This window comes from Perissodus microlepis, chromosome 13, assembly GCF_051167445.1.
Source record: "Perissodus microlepis isolate ML-2025 ecotype Zambia chromosome 13, ASM5116744v1, whole genome shotgun sequence".
NCBI classification, from domain to species: domain Eukaryota; kingdom Metazoa; phylum Chordata; class Actinopteri; order Cichliformes; family Cichlidae; genus Perissodus; species Perissodus microlepis.
This window is the reverse complement of record NC_140473.1, coordinates 27,834,483-27,853,385: the sequence shown is the minus strand read 5'-3', so window position 1 is coordinate 27,853,385 and position 18,903 is coordinate 27,834,483. Positions and strand designations below refer to the sequence as shown.

Genomic DNA, 18,903 nt, shown 5'->3' with positions numbered 1-18,903 from the left:
TTACGCTATTGTGTATTTCACACACATGGAGAGATGCCAAACTGCCTTTCATTGTTCTTGCAACAGTGACGATAAAGAGCTATTCTATTCTATTCTATTCTATTGTTGTGGAGATGTAACTACTGAGTGATATGTGCACGTAAATTAGCAAAATACAGTGATATTGCAAATCATTTTTTTTGTAGAAAATTTTATTTTGAAATTTCTCTTCATACTTGTGGAGCTTTTCAATTGTGCCTCCTATTAACAGAATGTTGAACCAGAGGTGAAAAGTTAACATTGGTACATCTAATCTGTACCTAATTGCATTTTTACGGTATGTTGGAGAGACATGAGAGACTGTGAGAGAGAAGGCAGAAAGGGAGTTATCCAGAGGTCGCGAGAGGAGAAGGGGAGTGGTTGTGGGGTGATAAATTGATTAGTAAAGTGGAGTGTTCGCTAATGGACCAGTTACATCATTGAAAGTGATTGAGAGGGAGATCAGTAGAGAGTGACAAAGAGGTCTCATTAGGTTTTTCTGCAGGAAATATTAATTTTCTTTTTCCCTCTGTTTTTCGTAAATGGACTCTAAAGCTATATTGCCTGCTGGGACTCTGCTCCTTGTTGTTTCTTTGCAGAGGCATACAGTAAGTTTATGTGCCTGTGTGTTTGTGATCTACTGCAATTGCAGTCATTACTAAAATGTGCTTGCATAGCAAAGAAAACATGGGTGAACTGTCAGGCCTGAGAGCAGCAATCAGCCTATTAGCTTTAATACAAGCACGGGGTTGTGGAAGCAGCTACACACACACCTACACCTACACACACACACACACACACACACACACTCTCTCACAAAGCCTTGTTGTCTCCAGGGTCATACTCTGCTGCTAAAATCAAGTGTAATGTGTGTGTTTTGTCTGACCCTTTTTGTTATCATCTGTTAAACTATCCTTCTGTGAAAGTGATGAAAAAACGATGCTTAAGATGCACATGCTCCACACAGACTTGTCTGTTGGCACACGGGATACCGTATACTGATAGTAGTGGGTCACCTCACTTTTGTGTTGACTAAATATTAACATTAATATGAAACAGATAAAGAAACAATAACAACAGCAAAAAAATAAAATAAAATTACAAGTAAGCACTGACTATGGCTTCCTCCAGGACACACAACAATTTAGTGAGTTCTTTATTGATAAAAAAAAAATCTTATTAACCAAATACATACAACATAAACTAACCAACCAAATACTTTGTTAGGTATACCTGTTCAGCTGCTTATATGGCAGAAACCAGCACATTTATGCATGTGAATATGGTCAAACAGCCTGCTGTTCAAAGTTCAAACTGAGCATTGGAATAGAAATAGGTTAATAGAGTAGGGGCTCAAAATAAAGCCACACACAAAAAAAGCACACAATAAAAAAAAAGAAAGGTGATATAGTGACTTTGAACGTGGCATAATCATTGGTGCCAGATGGGCTGGTCTCAGTATTTCAGAGAAAGCTACTTTACTCTGATTTTCCTGCACAACTTTCAGTAGGGTTTATAGAAAATAGTCCAAAAATAGAGGAAAATGCCCAGTGAGCAGCTGTTCTCTGAGTGAAAATACCTTTCTGATGGCAGACGCCAGAGGAGAACTGGCAGACTTCTTTGAGTTGATGGAAGCTAATAGTAACTCAAATAACCACTCATTACAGTCAAGGTATGCAGGTGACCATGCACCTCTGAAGGTACAACTCATCAAACCTTGAAACAGATGGGCAACAACAGCAGCAGAAGACCACACCGGGTACCAATCCTGTCAGCTAGGAACAGGAAAGCGAGGCTGCAATTTGCACATGCTCACCAAAACCAAAAAAAGGAAGATTAGATTGCCTGGCCTGAGGAGTCTGAGCTTCACATCATGGATGTGGAGCCAAAACATTTCCAGTATATCGTGCCAGTATGGTAAATGGTAAATGGCCTGTATTTGTATAGCGCTTTACTAGTCCCTAAGGACCCCAAAGCGCTTTACACATCCAGTCATCCACCCATTCACACACTGGTGATGGCAGCTACATTGTAGCCACAGCCACCCTGGGGCGCACTGACAGAGGCGAGGCTGCCGGACACTGGCGCCACCGGGCCCTCTGGAATAAAATCCTTGCAACAATAAATATCTACATTTTAGATAAACATAACTTAGCTTTGCAGTTATGTTTACCTCCTTCACTCACCCAGGATGTAATGTGATTACTTGGTTTGTCTGACTATTCATTTGCCAAATTACTTGAAACACTGTGGATGCATTTGCATGAAAATGCAAGCTTGGCGCTGCCCAGCATAAAAGTGTTGAACATCAACACTGACCTGAAGAACACCAGGCCAGTGTTCTTCAGACAATGTTACAAATGAATCTGCATCCAGATATCCTTCAGGATTCAGAGATTTAATTCATTCATGGCAGGGAGATGATGTTCAGATTTATTCACAAAATTCTTCAGGCATTTAATCTTCAAGGTAACATTTGATACTAGTGTGCTGCATCTCAACAAATATCAGAGACTATCTGTCAATATGTTCCTGACTTTGAAAGCCAAAAAAGGTAAAAGAGCTCGGAGTACGATGCAAGCATTGGCCTACTTAAGTCTAACTTTTGGGGTCATAAGGACATGACAGAGGAGCAACCTTTCTACCGCTGCCAACCTCCAACCCTGACTCCTTCCCTAGTGTAAGACACCAAGTCTAACACTGTTGCCAGGCAGCAGTCATCAGTTGCTAGGCGATGCTGATGGCAAAGGGGCTGAAGGAGTAAGACTGATGACAAGCAGAACATGACAGGCAGGAAGGAATGTAGACTAAGTCTTTGAGGCTTAGAGAGTAGTGCTGCTGGAGATGTAAAGTTTGACAAGGTGGTGATACCAGAGGAAAGTTCATCTTCTGGGCAATGTGAGCATTTAGACGGTCAGTTAGTACATCACCACAATCACTGGGGTTCACTCTGAGAAAACACAGCAGAACTCAAGCTAAGTTACACAAACCAGCCAAATTTGAGTGGGAAATACTGCACGTGAGTTTAACCACAGGTCTTAAATTGTTCTGTTCTTTGTTCGTCGGGCGATCGTGGCTCAAGAGTTGGGAGTTCGCCTTGTAATCGGAAGGTTGCCGGTTTGAGCCCCGGCTTGGACAGTCTCGGTCGTTGTGTCCTTGGGCAAGACACTTCACCCGTTGCCTACTGGTGGTGGTCAGAGGGCCTGGTGGCGCCAGTGTCCGGCAGCCTCGCGTCTGTCAGTGCGCCCCAGGGTGGCTGTGGTTACAACGTAGCTTGCCATCACCAGTGTGTGTGAATGGGTGGATGACTGGATGTGTAAAGCACTTTAGGGACTAGTAAAGCGCTATACAAATACAGGCCATTTACCATTTTACCATTTGTTCTTACTTCAGATTGTGATTTGCAATTCTCCCCCAGCTAAAGCATTGTTGTCTATGTCTTTATTTCAGTAGCTGTTCTTTTAGTGTCTTCCGTCAGCTACCACCGCATAACAGCAAAATGTGAAATACTCACCCAAAAAAATCTATCTCTTCATGTTTGTGGATACTAATTGTCTCCTTTTTTTTGTAACATCATGACTTTGAAATTGATGTATTTCACTTGTCCAGACTTTTCGACCCTCTGACCTCCAAGAAAAAAGCTCTAAAAGACATGACAACTGTTGTATTTGACCTTAACTGTGATTGTAGTAGTTTAAATGGGGATTAATCGCACATTATAAGCTAACAATGTGTTAAAACAGGCATGCGCATATCCAGTCATATCCAGAAATACTGGTCGGTTAAACATATTATTCTTATAGTATTAATCTACAACAACAGTTACCCGTTTGAAGATGTCGTCATCCCACTTGCTACTACCTTCTCTCCCACTCTATCTGAATGGAAGTCATAATCGAGCACAGGTGGAAAGTAAACCGATTATGACCGCACTAACCAGCATTATACTGGTCAGAATGGTTACACATGGTTACGCAGGAAACTGTGCATTTACAATCTGCTCAGTTTTAAGTGTCTTCTGTCTTTTAGACCACTCGAATATTCTTAATGTTTTTTCTGTCACCTAAAGAACTATCAGATTAGTCCAGGAACTCCCCTAATTTGAAGAAATAGAAATAAGTGTAACGATCTGTCACATGTTTGGCTCTAGTATTTGGAGAGAGAGGCAAAATGCTTCACTGCCAATCTCTCAAACCTCCAAATACATGAGCAAACATGTGATATATATGAACAAGAATCATTAAGCGTAATAGCATTCAGCAGGTTCCATGTAAGTTGATGTAGACGTGTCTTTTTTTAGCTAGCAAACCAAGTTTTCATGCATTCAAGTTTATGTATTGGCGGGAACATTGGGAACTCATATTCCTCCAGAGGGAGGGAGATAAAGTGCTGCAGGTGTTGCCAGTGGAAAAAAAAGTTGAGAACAAAGCGCAGAACAGAACAAGCATCAGTGACAGCAGATATGACGCTGATGTAGTCAGAGCATTAAAAGGAAAGAGGGAGATGTGGTGGGGTTGGGGTGCAGAGCAGCTTGCAGATGGGCATGCTGCAGTAGCTTAAATAGCTTTCCCTATTTGAGATTGTCCAGTTGGGTGTGTTGAAGGATATCAGCTGAGCCTGGGCTGTCACTGGCAGCAGCTGCTCTGTCAGGGTCCCAGATGAGCTTTGCTGTTTGCTTTACTTTCCTACATGATGAGCGTTGTTGAATGCTGAATAATGTAAGATCAAAGAGAGAGGATGTTTGTTCTCAAGCCACGGCTGTTGAGGAAACTGGAAATGCATACTCGACGGCACATGTGGCCGACAGAGTCAGAAGACAGATGTTCGCGCAGCGTCGGTCATATCAAAAATGCAAATCGATTATATCACAGGACTGAATTATTCAATTGTTCTTTTTTAAAACATTCTCAGTGAGCAGAGAGTTTGAGTCATCTCCAAAATATACACACTGTCAGGTGGAATGTAACACACAGTACTCGGAGTTTAGTTGTGAGTGATAATGCTTGTAGTCGGGGGGAAAAAGTCCACATGGAGTTCTTCTATCCAAATGGCACAATCTGATAGATCTGGGTGTATTAACACATCAAATTGAACAATTTGGCCTATTTAATAAATATAAACGACCTCATTTCTATTTTTTTTTAATTCTCACCACCTCTATTTGTACAAAGTTTCAACCTGAAGTCTTTGCTCTTTTCCCTTACTCCTCTTTACTTGACTTTAACTGACCTCTCCTTTACCTCTCTGTCTTCCGCTCTCACTTACTCATCCTATGAAATGTGTGTGTAATTAACAAGATCAGGCAGTAACTGAAACCTCTGCACTGCCATTGGGAAACCCCTGAGTAATTAAACCAGAAGAAAAGCACAGGTCACAAACACTGGGACTTGGTTTAAGGAAAAAGGACTAATGTGTTGATTGTCACCAAAGGGACACACTGCCAGCCCTGTAGTGTCATTGCCATCTACTGGCTACTTGTTGGAAATGCAGTTTTTATTTATCATCAATCGTGCAGGTGTTGCTCATTTATAGGAGATGCTAGCATGAGTAACCAAGATTATAAAGCACTGACTATCAAAAAGCGGAATAAATGGAGCTTATTCACATTAGTTTGGCTTACTGAAGAGACTGGAAATAAAACCATAACTGTAACACAACATAACATCCTTCTTGTATTTTTGTTGTGTTTTCGTACAGCAGCGGCAGGCTCTACCGAAAATGAGGAGCGTGTGTTTCGACAGCGGATGCGTCCCAGGAAGCGTCAAGGTGCCGTCCGTCGGAGAGTCCACCAAGTCAACGGACACAAGTTCATGGCCACCTACCTGAGACAGCCCACGTACTGCTCGCACTGCAGGGACTTTATCTGGTTAGAAGCACATGCACGCTCATGTCTATAGAGTGATTAATATGCACACAGTCGTTACAGATCGGCAGTAAGAAACCTGTAAATAAAGAAAGAAAAATAATCAACAAACTGTAGATGAGAGTGTGTCTGCATTGAAGACAGGACGGGAATGTGGCAGCAGTGCAAAGAGATGAAAGCAAGGCTCACTTGTGTGATTTGCGAGTCCTTCTATCAAAGATGAATGAATCCAGAGTCTCTCACTGAAAATGCCAAGGTTGGTTGAGAGTGAACGTATGACGTGTTGATAGGTTAATAAAGAAAAAGTTTCTTAACTGACCAGCTGTATGTAAACATCAGTTTTACAATAGCTGCCTTTCACTGATGTGTGTTCACTGCTTCACTTCCTTAACCCAATTTTCTCCCAGTAATAACCTGCTCTCTTGTTTACACGTAAGCACAGTGGATGCTGTGAAGTGGGGAGTAACAAACAAAGCCAGCTGTGTTTGTTTCCATCCCAACAAACGGCTGTTAGCTTCACTCACATGGAAACCATGTGGCCTCGGTGCTCCGCTCGCTTTCAGCTGCGCTCTGAAAGAACGTTTGATGTGTAATCAGAATCACAAGGGAGCTGTGTTTCGGTCTCCGAGTGGTCAGGGTCTGTGATGTAGTGATTCAGCAAAAAAACTGCAAGGAGTCTGTTTAATTTTTGTGTAAGCTCACTTGTTATATCCTGAAATAATCTCTGAAAAATACGCCCTTTCAGTGGGTTTGAGAACAGTGCCACTTTTCGTTTCTTGGCCGTGTATAAATGTGTCGGAAACCAGCATAGACTGCATCATTTTGCAGAGGCTGAAGAATCCACTGAATCTTGCCGAAGAATAATACTAGACTCCCATCATCCTCCTGGTAGAATTTTAGAAGGAGGAAAACTTTCAACCTCTACCTTCCCTTATGTGTGCAAAAAAAAGCCAAAGGAGAAAGAGAAGATGCTGCAGAATTTGCATGATGTTAAACACAAAAAGGCTTTTTCCACAAACTGGCTTACAGCTGCGCTTCTTTCTCTTTTATTAAGTGAAACACATTTGCTTTAAATTGGAAGTAAGGACACACGGTTTTAGAAAAACAACCACAACAACTGGTTAATGACGTAACTGAGAAAGAACTCCCTTTTAAATGGGAGACACTTCCAGTCGAACCAGCCTCAGGTTTAAGCGCCTGCTGTAGTTAGTTAAGCAGGAAAAAGATAAGTGGCAACAAACAGGACAAAACCCAAACTTTGGAACAGAGTAGACAAATCAAAAAAAAAGTATTTGTATTGAGCAAATAATTGCACATTTGCATTGAGCAAATACAAGTCATCATTCAGGACTTTATCTGTGAAAGACTGATTATAAATTCAAAGTAAAGAGAAGTTAATACAGGTGAAAGATAAGCCATTTTTCTAGGCCCTGGTAGAAGCTGATGTAACAAATTAATGGACTAGTTTTCCAGCATTACTATGAGATTGATAATCATTCAGACCTTGATGTTCACTCATAACCTTTGTGGGGCTTGCAATAAAGCTTAACCTTCAAAATCAAAATACTGTATTTTCTATTAAATACAGCTTAAATAATCTTCTAAAATTGTGACATAAACTTTGAAAAAGGGAATCAAAGTTTCTAAATTATGTAAAAAATATGAAGACAGCAGTCCACAACACTTTTTTTTAACATTTCTCTTATCTCTCTCATTGTAGGGGGGTTTTAGGAAAGCAGGGCTATCAGTGTCAAGGTAAGACAATATTTACCTTTACAAGTGGCTGCACTTTAATCACACGTAAAACCTGTTAATGCGTGCGTTGTATGTGTGTACCTGCTGCAGTGTGTACCTGTGTTGTCCACAAGCGCTGCCATGAGCTGATCATTACCAAATGTGCCGGCATGAAGAAGCAGGACGACATGGTCGGGGAGGTACGGATGTGAAACACTTTAACAACCTACGCACGGATTCTTAAAAATTTCAGGGACCACTCTAACATTAGATCCTTGTAGGTTTGTCTTACTGTCCTTTGGTGCATCCTACAGGTGGGGTCTCAGAGATTCAGTGTTAATGTCCCGCACAAGTTCAGCATCCATAACTTTAAAGTTCTCACCTTCTGTGACCACTGTGGGTCTCTGCTGTGGGGTCTGATGCGACAGGGACTCCAGTGTAAAGGTACAAGTGAGCACGTGACATTCTTTAGTTAATACAACTGTAAGCAAATTAAAGATGTCTGTATATTATCGTTCGGATAAACTCTTTCTAGAATCTGTTCTGAAACTGTCCTTACTCTTCTTGCTTTGTTTCCCAGTTTGTAAGGTGAATGTACACAGACGCTGTGAGAGCAACGTAGCTCCAAACTGTGGCGTTGATGCCAGAGGGATCGCTAAAGTCCTGTCTGACCTCGGAGTCACTCCAGACAAGATCTCTAACAGCGCCCAGAGACGGAAAAAGGTTTGGAAATATGCCAGAGTGTTCTCGAGAGGCTTTAGAGTTATTCTAAATTTTATATTTAATGGTATTTAAAGAAGGTTTTTCTGAATAAACAGTGGAAACTAATTGAGGGGCGTACCCACTGGGGATGTGTCCTTCAAAAACCATGTACTATAAAGATCGATCTACGCACTATGGTGTCAACAGCTGCTGTGTGAAGTCCTGTTATGAAGCCTTGAGATGAGCGTTTTCGCTGTCGCCTGCATGTGGGGTTAACATACCGACTGTGAATCATAAGTTCTTGATGAAAATGTTGATGGGGACATGTTTTCTGTGAACAGCTTACTCAGGCTCAGGATCCTCAGCAGCCGTTATCAGGGATCCCTCAGATAGAAGACGATCGCTCAAAGTCTGCCCCCACCTCCCCGTGTGATCAGGGTAGGCACATTTTCTGACTATTGAACTCTGAAGAGCAAACAGAATGGAGACACACAGCACAGCTCTTATTTTTCTTGGTTTCTTGCAGACGTGAAGGAGCTGGAGAACATCCGGAAGGCTCTGTCATTTGACCACCGCGGAGAGGAGCACAAAACACACCCACTGTCTTCCTCCTCGTCTGTGGACACGGTAACGTGTGACACGCACACAGGAGGTGATGGGAACAGCGTCGGAGAGCAAAGCGAAGAAAGTCAGGCGAATGGCGAGGTCAAAGGTCACAGCGCTCCAGAGGCCAAGAGGATGAACCTGCATGACTTTGTGTTTATCAAAGTTCTGGGGAAAGGAAGCTTTGGAAAGGTGGGCTCACTTCCTCTGCAGCTCTGTTTGTGAAATTCAGTAAGATGTGCAGTGAAAAGGATGGACCAGAAAACACAAACGAGTTTGTGTCATGTGACCAGGTGATGCTGGCGGAGATGAAGGGCACAGACGAGGTTTATGCCGTCAAGGTGCTGAAGAAAGACGTGATCCTGCAGGATGACGACGTGGACTGCACCATGACTGAGAAACGGATCTTAGCATTGGCCAGGAGACACCCCTACCTGACACAGCTCTTCTGCTGCTTCCAGACTAAAGTAGGGACCCACACACACACACACACAAACACACACACACATACGCACACAAACATGCAGACATTATTTGCACCTCCAGGGGGCAGCATTGGAATTAGAATCTGTACCATCGTACATCGAAGCTGACAAGCTCTCTTGGAGAAAACATTTGCAGTTTGTTTCTTGATGAAAACTTCAAAAGTACAACAGATTAAAAAGAATGAAAATAGAAAAATTTAAAAAAGAGGGAAACTTTCACCCGACAAGTTTTAACATCACAGGAAAAACTGAATCAAACTGCAGGCTGTTCTCGAGCTTTTTCTCTGCTGTTTTTCTTTTGAACATCTTTAATCCAAACCTTTGATCATTTGTTTCTGCTGCATCTTGAATTTGAAGAAATAAGATAAAAATAACTTACATGTTCAGGATAAAAGATTTTACTGCTCTTCTAAGTTTGATTATTTAGTCTTATTAGATTATTAGTAAAGGGGATAAAAGATCATTTAAAACCTGAGAAAAACTGTTAGGCAGTCTTCTGTTAATTCTTTTGTAATTTCTTTTTGTTTTCTTCCCCTCTCCTTAATAGGAAAACGATTGTTGGGTTAAACTGCGTACATCTTGTGTTCACACGTGCACTGCAGCATTGTACTTTTCTGCTTGGCAGGGGATTATGTTGGATAGAACATTAGCTGATATTTAACCTGCCTTATTCCTAGAACAAAGTCTGAGTGATGTTGGATTGTTCAGAGGTACAAATGGTGGTGCTGCTAATAGTCCGGTGCATTTACCACTGGGAGGTACGTGCCTCCTTCACACTCAGGCTCCTCGCCTTAGGCCTCCTGGCTAAACCACGTGGAGTGTTTCCACCAGTGCAAATTAAGTGAGGTGTGATCAAAAAGTTTCAATGATGGTTCTCCAAACGTCAAAACCCTTACCTGCTGTAAAGACAGTAGGTAGCTGAAGTTTGATTCAAGCACGCCACCTTGGCCCTTGGACTTATTACGCTGTGACGTCTGCTGGATTCACTTCAGTGTCAAATGAGCAAACCTTAAACTTGATTTATTTTCAGAAAGTGGACAAAGTCACAGGGATGCATATCTGGGTGAGAGGTCAAAGGCGAATGTGGGTTGCATAATCATTGTGCCCTGTGCTGACACAAGATGGCACTGTGACATGCTGCACCAGACTTACAGTCAAATGTTCTCCCTCAGGATGCTGCAGTAACACCCCAACAACTTAACCTGGGGTACAAATTCTTAGTGCACAATCCTGTAAAAGTAAAAAAAAAAAACCTCAATCCCCCCTTACAATGTGGTAGGTCTAGCAAAATGATGAAAAATTCTCAGATGTAGTGGGACGCACAGTTCTCATAACCAGCAGCGATTTTCCACATGAAAGTCTTGTCTGTTTGAAAAAGACATTGATGCTAGCAAGTTTAAGGTCCACAGAGATATCACAGGTGCCAGACCAGGACCTCCGGAGCGTGCTCCAAAAATCGCTTCATTGTTGGAAGCTGCCTGGACATCTCTGAGAAGATGATTTTGAATGAGAGGTAGCTCAAAATTAGGATTTAAGTGACTTTGTGGAGGAAATATCCCAACTTGATCCTCTCAGACTTTGAAGTTCATGTGTGAAAACGGCCTAAGGCCATTACCTGTCCACCCCCTAGTTGTATTTTAGGTTCATTATTTTGGGTTAAATAGGCCCTAAAGGAGGACGTGTTAATAGCTAAGCATGCCGTGTAGGTTTGTAAACACATCCAGAGCAGTGACTGAGAGAACTATAATACAAGACAGTCAACTTATACAAGAACTATAATAAGAGAACTGCTCTGTATTCACTTCTCAGAACACATCACAACTTCTCGTTATGTTTTGGATCAAATCGTCTTCAGGTGTCATATTTTATATCTGCTGAATGCAACATTTTATGAACTGTGCTGTTAAACAGGCATCTAAGAAAGACTTTTAAGAAAATATTTCAAGCAGCTTTAACACTAAAGCAGCGAAGCACCGGTCTTCAGTCTTCTTGCTCCCTCATTCACAGGTTACTCTGCTTTCATCATCTCCACTTTTAGCGTCTTTATCCATCAATACTTTAAGTTGGCTGTGACAGACAGACACACAAAGGGCAGCCGTGGGTGGGACGCCCCTACATGGGCAGTCCTTTCAGACCTCTGTATGTTTTGTCTATTGTGCGTTACATAAATGTTCCTGTCGGGAACCATATAGTGGCTTTGTACATGCGCATGTGTGAGAGCGTGTGTATTTATGATAAAGCTACTTCCAGGTGTGTCCTTTCTAAAATGCAGAAGAGAGCAGGACACATAATCCGCTGAGGTGCAAACTTCTTTCTGATCAGCTTGAACCTGAAGAGGTTCAGGTGTTAGCTTTACACAAGCTGCACACACAGTCAGCGAGGTAAGCATGAAAGTTGGAGAGGTTTTGTTGTTTAAAAGAAAAAAAGCTGAAACCTTTATTTTTTTATTACAAATACAGCATCTCTTCAGCTCTTTCCTGAAATAGCTAAAACCACTCATCAGTGTCAATGTGCCTTCATGTGTGCACTGTCACAGCCTGGTGGAGCTGAGTACGAGAATGCAAATGTTCTGCTGGATTTAGAAATTCTTTGCCATCCCTCTTTACTGCGAATTACAATTTAATGTCTAATCATGCCCATCTGCGAAAAGCCGAGGCAGCTGTCCAGTGAATTTACACTGAGTGAGTGAACGCCATGTGTTCTGCCTCCTGCACGCTCTACCAGACCATTTAAAGTTAACACCGAGGGTGTCAAAGTCATTGTAGTTGGCTCAATTTGACCTCAAATGGTCTAGACCAACCATTGTTCACCTTTAATGAACCATCGTTTTACCAAACAGATGAAAGATAAGCACTACTTTAAAAATCTCTATTTTGCTACTCTGAAAAAGTGCCAATACATGCACATTAAAATTTATGGATCACAGTACATCTACAAAAGTTGCTGTGCTGCTTATTTATGACCCGTGCAACTTCACATTTGGAAGTTTTTTTTTTTAATGTGCATGTATTTTCACTGCTATTTAGCAACACTAGTGACCCCACATCAATACTACCAGCGCACTTAGTTATAAAATTGGAGTTATAAATGACTTTTCTGCTTTTATTCACACTTTTCAAAAAGCCATCCAGTGCACTTTTGTTCTCAGGTCCGCATGTTTGACGTTGCTGGTTCAGACCCTTGTTTGAAACAAACAGAGTCTTTTGAGTAGTGAGGATGCATCTGATGCAGAGAATTTCCCATCATGTCCAACATGTGAGAAAAGACAGCCTGCTGGCTCTGTCCCATCCCAGTTCTTCCACCAGCATCCAGAGTTCAGCCTGGTCACACAGGAGCCGTAAAAGCCTATGATGCATATCTCTCACACTTTGGTGTCTGGTGTGATCGGCAAAATAATTTGATCCATTACTGACCTTTGTGTCTTAAAAGTGAAAAATAGCCATTTCATGTTCATGTAGATAGACAGGAATCGGTTGTATGAGATAACACAAATGCAAAGTTTTTGTGGAAGATGGAGGTGCCGTTTGAAGATATTGGTTTCAGTCGTTAAAACAATCTTTAAAAACGTTACACTATATGTTCACTACATGCACTGTACATTATAGGTCTGCTGTAAATGAGGCATTTATTTTAGAAGACTTGCTGTGCAGTTCTTACAGGTACTAACAAAGCCTACTTCTGAGAATTCAGCTTATGTTCCAGGAAATGATGTTTTGACAGGAAATGGAATATACACATACTGCATATGTGTTGTCTGTATAGCTCTGGTCACAAGTTCACAGACACTTGTCCCGGCCATAGATGTCATGGTAATTTTAGGCTTTCTATGATTTTTTTGGGGGTATGTAATTTTTGCAGGGTGGAGTGATTCTATAGCATTTAACTTTTATGGTTTTATAAAACAATCGGGTGCACAACTTTGACAATATTTAGAATTTTCTCTAATCCACACAGGGTCAAAATTATATACATACACATTATATACATAATTCACACCAATGGTCAGGTTCCACTGCATGTGAGTTTTTCTCAGTTTGTTATATTTCATATTTCAATCATACCACACCACTGAACTTTACTTATGTGGAATCCTCAGTTTATAGAAGGTTGTGCCTCTGACATCAACTGTTGTCAGTTCAGCAGGTAGCTTCCTATCTGCAAAAGTGGATGGATAAATAATAAATGCATGGATTTATTCTCTTGCTGCTCTCTACATTGTTTTAGGGATTGGTTTGCTGAAATCGTTTCCTTATCTTCACGTGGTATCGTTTTTCTTCAATTCTTTCTGTCATCATCTCTGAAGAGATCTGGAAAGAATCAACATTTTTCAGAGTTTCAGTTAAGTTTCCACTCTAGAATTGAAACCAACCATCTTTAAGTTTTGTGATCTGGTCCAGCTGTTGTCACTGGACCGAAGTTCAGGGGAGGTTTCGTGCCTCAAAGTTAGGTTAACATCAAAGTAAAAAGTCAGAAGTGTGAAAGAATCCTTAACCTTCTCATTTAAAGCAACATGACCTCACTTTCGGGAATAACTTTCTTTGATAAAACAGCGCTTCTTTGTTCTTTTCCTTTTCTGTGTCAACAGACCATCAATCGAGTAGCTTCTCAAGGTGTGTTTGCTGCTGCCAGTGATCCATATACATACTATTTTTAAGACATTTCAGGGGGCTGCATGACCTTTTTTTTTAATGTTTTGAAAGGAGGAGTGTCACCATAATCACCTTCTTTATAGTTAAAAATCTAGAAAAAGTAGACAATTAAAGAAATGTTTGAAAGGAAGAGAATTATGACACACTGGTAAAGAGATTATTTCACCTGCTTCTGCTTCTACTTCACATGTTTGAACATACATTGCAAGATATGCAGTGAAAAATTTGGAATTCTGCAGGGGACCAGTGGGAGCCAGATATGTCAGGGAGGAGGCATAGAAGATATTTTGCAAACTGCATCTGTATTTATTTTCTCTGAATGCTCTGGAAAGTCTTACACTAATTGATGGCGTTTCCTGTTCAATTGATTTATTCCTGTTATTTTCCTCCAAAGCGAACACAAACGTGCGTGGAGTCGACAGAGACGGAGAGAACGATAGAAAACCTCATAGAGACGAGACTGCATTACGTATTTGTGTCTTGCATTATTTCGTCTTTATTTTGTTCTTCCTATTTTTTTCTTATCAGATTCATCCTCGGATGCGCGCGCACACACACACACACACACACACACACACACACACACACACACGCCCACACACCCATTAGAAACTGTGTTCTTGATTGAGACAAAGGGACTGCGATTCTTATGTAACAGCTTTGATCCTTATCAGTGATGTGTATTCCATATGTTGTGTAACCCCCACCTTCATCACCTGCCTCACCCAACTGACCCCATCTACTTCCCCTCACCCTCCCACCTCACTCTTCTTAGAACACGCACTGAATGCTCTGTAAACAAACCCACATATACATCCTGCATATCCAATGACACAGACACAGCAGCGGTGTCACTCTTCGCCTCTTGCAAAATGCCAGTTCCACTCAGCCTTTCACTGGGCTGATCTGTATCGACTCAGTGTGCTAGTCTGACCGTGACGATACAATGTGGCACTAATTTAAACTGAAGAATTTAATCCAAGAGATTGATTCCGCCATTCATTTTAAGTGTCTGCAGAAGGATTTCTGTTTCTTGTGGTGTTTTCACCATCCGTCTGTTTTCCACTACTTGGAGTTTAAGCCGAGGCGCCTAGACCTCGCTCCACTCAGCCACCTCCTCCAGCCTCACTAAGGATGTGTTCAGGAAGTGTGTTAATCAAAGGCCTGAGCCACGTCAACTGGCTTCTTACTATGCAAAGACATAGCAGCTTCCCTCTGAAACTTCCCCAATCACAAGCTTCTCAACCTTTTTCTTGGAGAAAGCTTCACCACCTGTATCCACAATCTCATTTTTTTTTTGATCAGTACCCAAAACTCATGGCCATAGGCGAGGGAAGGAACATTGATCTACCAGTAAGTCAACAGCTTCCCTTTTATGGTCAGTTCTCTCTTCACCACAGCGCACTGATACACTGTTTGCACTGAAGACGCTGCCTTCAGTCCATCTTCTCTCTTTCCGACTTCTAACAAGTTCCTGAGATATTTGAAGTCCTCAACTTGAGGCCCTGACTCATCTCCAATCCACCCTTGTCCAAATGACAACCATGCCTTGGTTTTGCAGATGCTACTTTTAATATAGCCTACTAATTACTTGTAGGTTATACAAAGCTAGAAGCATTACTCCACTTTAAAATAATAATTATGATTTTTTTTAAGAACCCCGAAAAAAACTCTTATCTCACCTCAGTAACCAGGTCTGTCCCTTTAACTCGGTGAGGTCTAAGGACGGGACGCTTCAGTGGCCTCTGCAGGCCTCCGGTACACAAGCCTGTCCAGACATGTTGTGCCGTGCACAAATCTTTGGTGATGAATACATGGAACGTGGTTATGCTACTGTTTGTGTGTCTGTCTGTCTAAGAGAGATTGTGCTAATTTGAAATGTTATTTTTTTTCTAAAGTGATAACTGTAAAAACCTCCGTCCATCCATTTTCTTTGATTTATAATATTTATAGGATTTTTTTTATTTAGTGCTTGTATTGATTCATTTTATATAAATGTGAGTAATTCCAAAATTTGAGAAAACTATCATTTGGATTATTTATTTTTGTTATTTTACTAATTGTACTAAGTTATTTTATTATATTATTTGTATAAATCGATTTTGATAATTATTGCGGTCGATTTTTATATTATGCATTTTTATTCAATTTGATTTTAAACTTCTGACTACATTATAAGATATCCCAAAACCCGATGGAGGCACTGAGTTCATGGTGACATCACTATGCCTAAAAAAGTCTTTGTACTTTGTGTGACCTATGTTCTACCTACAACCGCCCCGCCCTCCTCGTTCTTCTTAATCGACTGTGGGATCACAACCGTTCCCCTATCGGCCTAATTACCGCTGAGAAATGTAAATAACATTATACAACAGTAGCGCCAAGGCCTCGTTCTGCTCTATACACTGTGAGGCTGAGAAGTGAAGTCAGAGAAGGAGAGGACGAGGAAATGCAGATGGCGAGGAGAGCAAACTAGAGATGATGAGGGGAAGACGTGAAAAAGTCTTTTTTCAGTATTTGTGATAACAAGATGGCTGGTGGTATTTGTGTTGTTGTTTTCTTTTTGCCAAAGTGAAGGAAAGATTACATAAAGAGAAGCAGACGTTGAAAAGGATTGGTTTAAAGGGGAAAAAAAGTAGCTGTGATACAAAGACCCGGTTAGATTGCAGTGGAGAGTGAGTGTTTTTTTAATGAACTCTAAGAGGGAAAGATCAGAGGAAGCAGGGATGGCCAGAAACCAGGCAGGTACATTAATGAACCTTTGTTGTTCGGTGCTTAGGACAGAGAGCGACAGATGGACTGACACAGAACGATGGAAGGACAGATAGAGATGAAGACAGCCAGAGAATAGCAGACACAGACTGAGGTTTAGAAGACTGAGAGCAGACATGAAAATCAGTCAAACTCAACCCATGTGTCTTACTTTTTAACATCTGTTATATCTGCAACTATTGACATTCACATGTGGCGACATAAAAATTATTTGTATTGATCAATTTTTTGTTCTATTGTATGTAAAGTGACCACCTTTGCTTTTGCAGTAATAATGGATAAAGCAGTTTGATAGATATCAATCTTGCAACCTTGTTTTGGTCATATATGCGTGACACCACGTCTCAGCTGAGCATCGAGCTCATTAGCACTCCTACTACTACTACTTAGGATGTACTAGACTTACTAATTCATGCTTATAAGCTCTGCTTTTGAGGACTTTAACCCGTCACGACACAGCGGATGCCCTTTTTGTCACTGCCGACACTTTTCTCAAACTCTTCAGCAGCAGTGTTGTGCACAGTTCAGCTGAACACTGCCCCCCGTGGCTCAGGTAACACAGGACATTATTCACATTAACTTCATCACAGGCTTTGTGTCAGGGTTATGGCTGGGGTCATATCTTCCCCTTTATATGGAATTTATACATAATTTAGTAATTGAAGAATTGCAAGGCCAAACTGTACCTCAGAGACTTTGATTGAAAGATAAGATCTTTTTGCTTTTGAAGCTATGCTTGTTTTGCTAAAATGCAGCCTAAACCTAAACCTACCTGTGGTTTAGCAGTGACCTGAAATTTTGTTTAGACCATGACTAAGAGGAAAATAACTTTGTGTGCATGAGGTTGGGGGAGCAATATCTACATCTACATGTGCTTTTATGTGGACAGTCATAATATCTAAATACAGACAACCTAGTAGCTATTTGTGGTAATAGCAAACTTATTTTATTGTGAAATTTGAACCTTTCTTGCAACTAAGCTAAGTTAAAGCTAAAGATGTGTTTGCAGTCTTTAATGTCATGTGAGATGTAGATGGTGAACTAGAGCATAATTTCCATTTAGATTTAGATATTAAATATAAACTAAGACCAGCACCTGATGTTACACAATACAAATGTAAGTTGCAAGGCCTGTTTTGACACCCTTGAACTGACCCCATCTCTTCACCTTAGACTGAATGTAAACGCTCACACACTCACAAAAAAACTTCAAACATATTCACCCAGACAGCCTTCCCTTCCAGGAATAGTCTGCTTCTTATTATTATGACAAATCTTCAGTGGTGTTCAAGAGAGCTGGGTGATAGTTAGACCCTTTACAAGTCACTGTGACCCTATTATGTGAATAGAAGATGTCTTCTGAGCGTTTCTTCTGGGCAAATTAGCTTTTCAATAGACGGATCAGTAGTAACAACCAGCAACCTGATGCCAGCTCTGTGTTTATCACCTCATCAGTACAAATTATTTGGATGTGTGTGTGTGTGTGTGTGTGTGTGTGTGCGTGTGTGTGTGTTCTTGTACTTCTTGTGCAACCTTTAAAATGAGAGCATTTTGTCCTGTCCTCTTTTCCACAAAGAGCTTTTTGAAGACTGCAGTGGGCTTTTTGAGAGTTGCAGTGGGGTTAAAAAAGCATCTCTGACACAACCATTAACCCGATGTCAGCAGTGTCATGCTGCTCCTTTCTTTGCACAACAGATTTTACTGGCACCATTTTTGCACATTTTCAAATGAAAAGAGGAAAGCACTGGTAACATTGACAGTGCTGTTATTACAATCGCATCTTCACCCATCCATTTTTTAACTACTTATCTGACTAGGGTGGAAGGCAGCTGCGGCCTAGCCTAGCTCGACAGAAGGGTTCAGCCTCACCAGCCCATCATAGGGTTTTTTGTCGTAGTAGACTAATGTAGGTAAAGATTTTTTCATTAAATATCATGTTCTGTCTCTTCCTCAGTTTATGTTTCATACTTTTTGCCCTTTTTGGTTTCTTGGCACTCCTGTTTTCTATATTTTTTTGTCCCTCACTCTCTGACTGGTTGCAACAGATGGCTGCCTCTCCTAAAGGGTCGTCCACACA

At 41.1% G+C, this 18,903-nt stretch overlaps 1 protein-coding gene across 1 annotated transcript in view; it reads left to right on the top strand.

Moving 5' to 3' along the window:
* Positions 1-18,903, top strand: part of LOC146375286 (protein kinase C epsilon type-like) — an 88,351-nt gene that overhangs the window by 37,658 nt on the left and 31,790 nt on the right. Inside the window, exons 3-10 of the mRNA XM_084949299.1 lie at positions 5,716-5,884; positions 7,602-7,636; positions 7,727-7,815; positions 7,930-8,059; positions 8,196-8,338; positions 8,659-8,755; positions 8,844-9,112; positions 9,214-9,387. Of these exons, the coding sequence (XP_084805425.1) occupies positions 5,716-5,884; positions 7,602-7,636; positions 7,727-7,815; positions 7,930-8,059; positions 8,196-8,338; positions 8,659-8,755; positions 8,844-9,112; positions 9,214-9,387 (1,106 nt within the window). The remainder of the gene's footprint in view (positions 1-5,715; positions 5,885-7,601; positions 7,637-7,726; positions 7,816-7,929; positions 8,060-8,195; positions 8,339-8,658; positions 8,756-8,843; positions 9,113-9,213; positions 9,388-18,903) is intronic.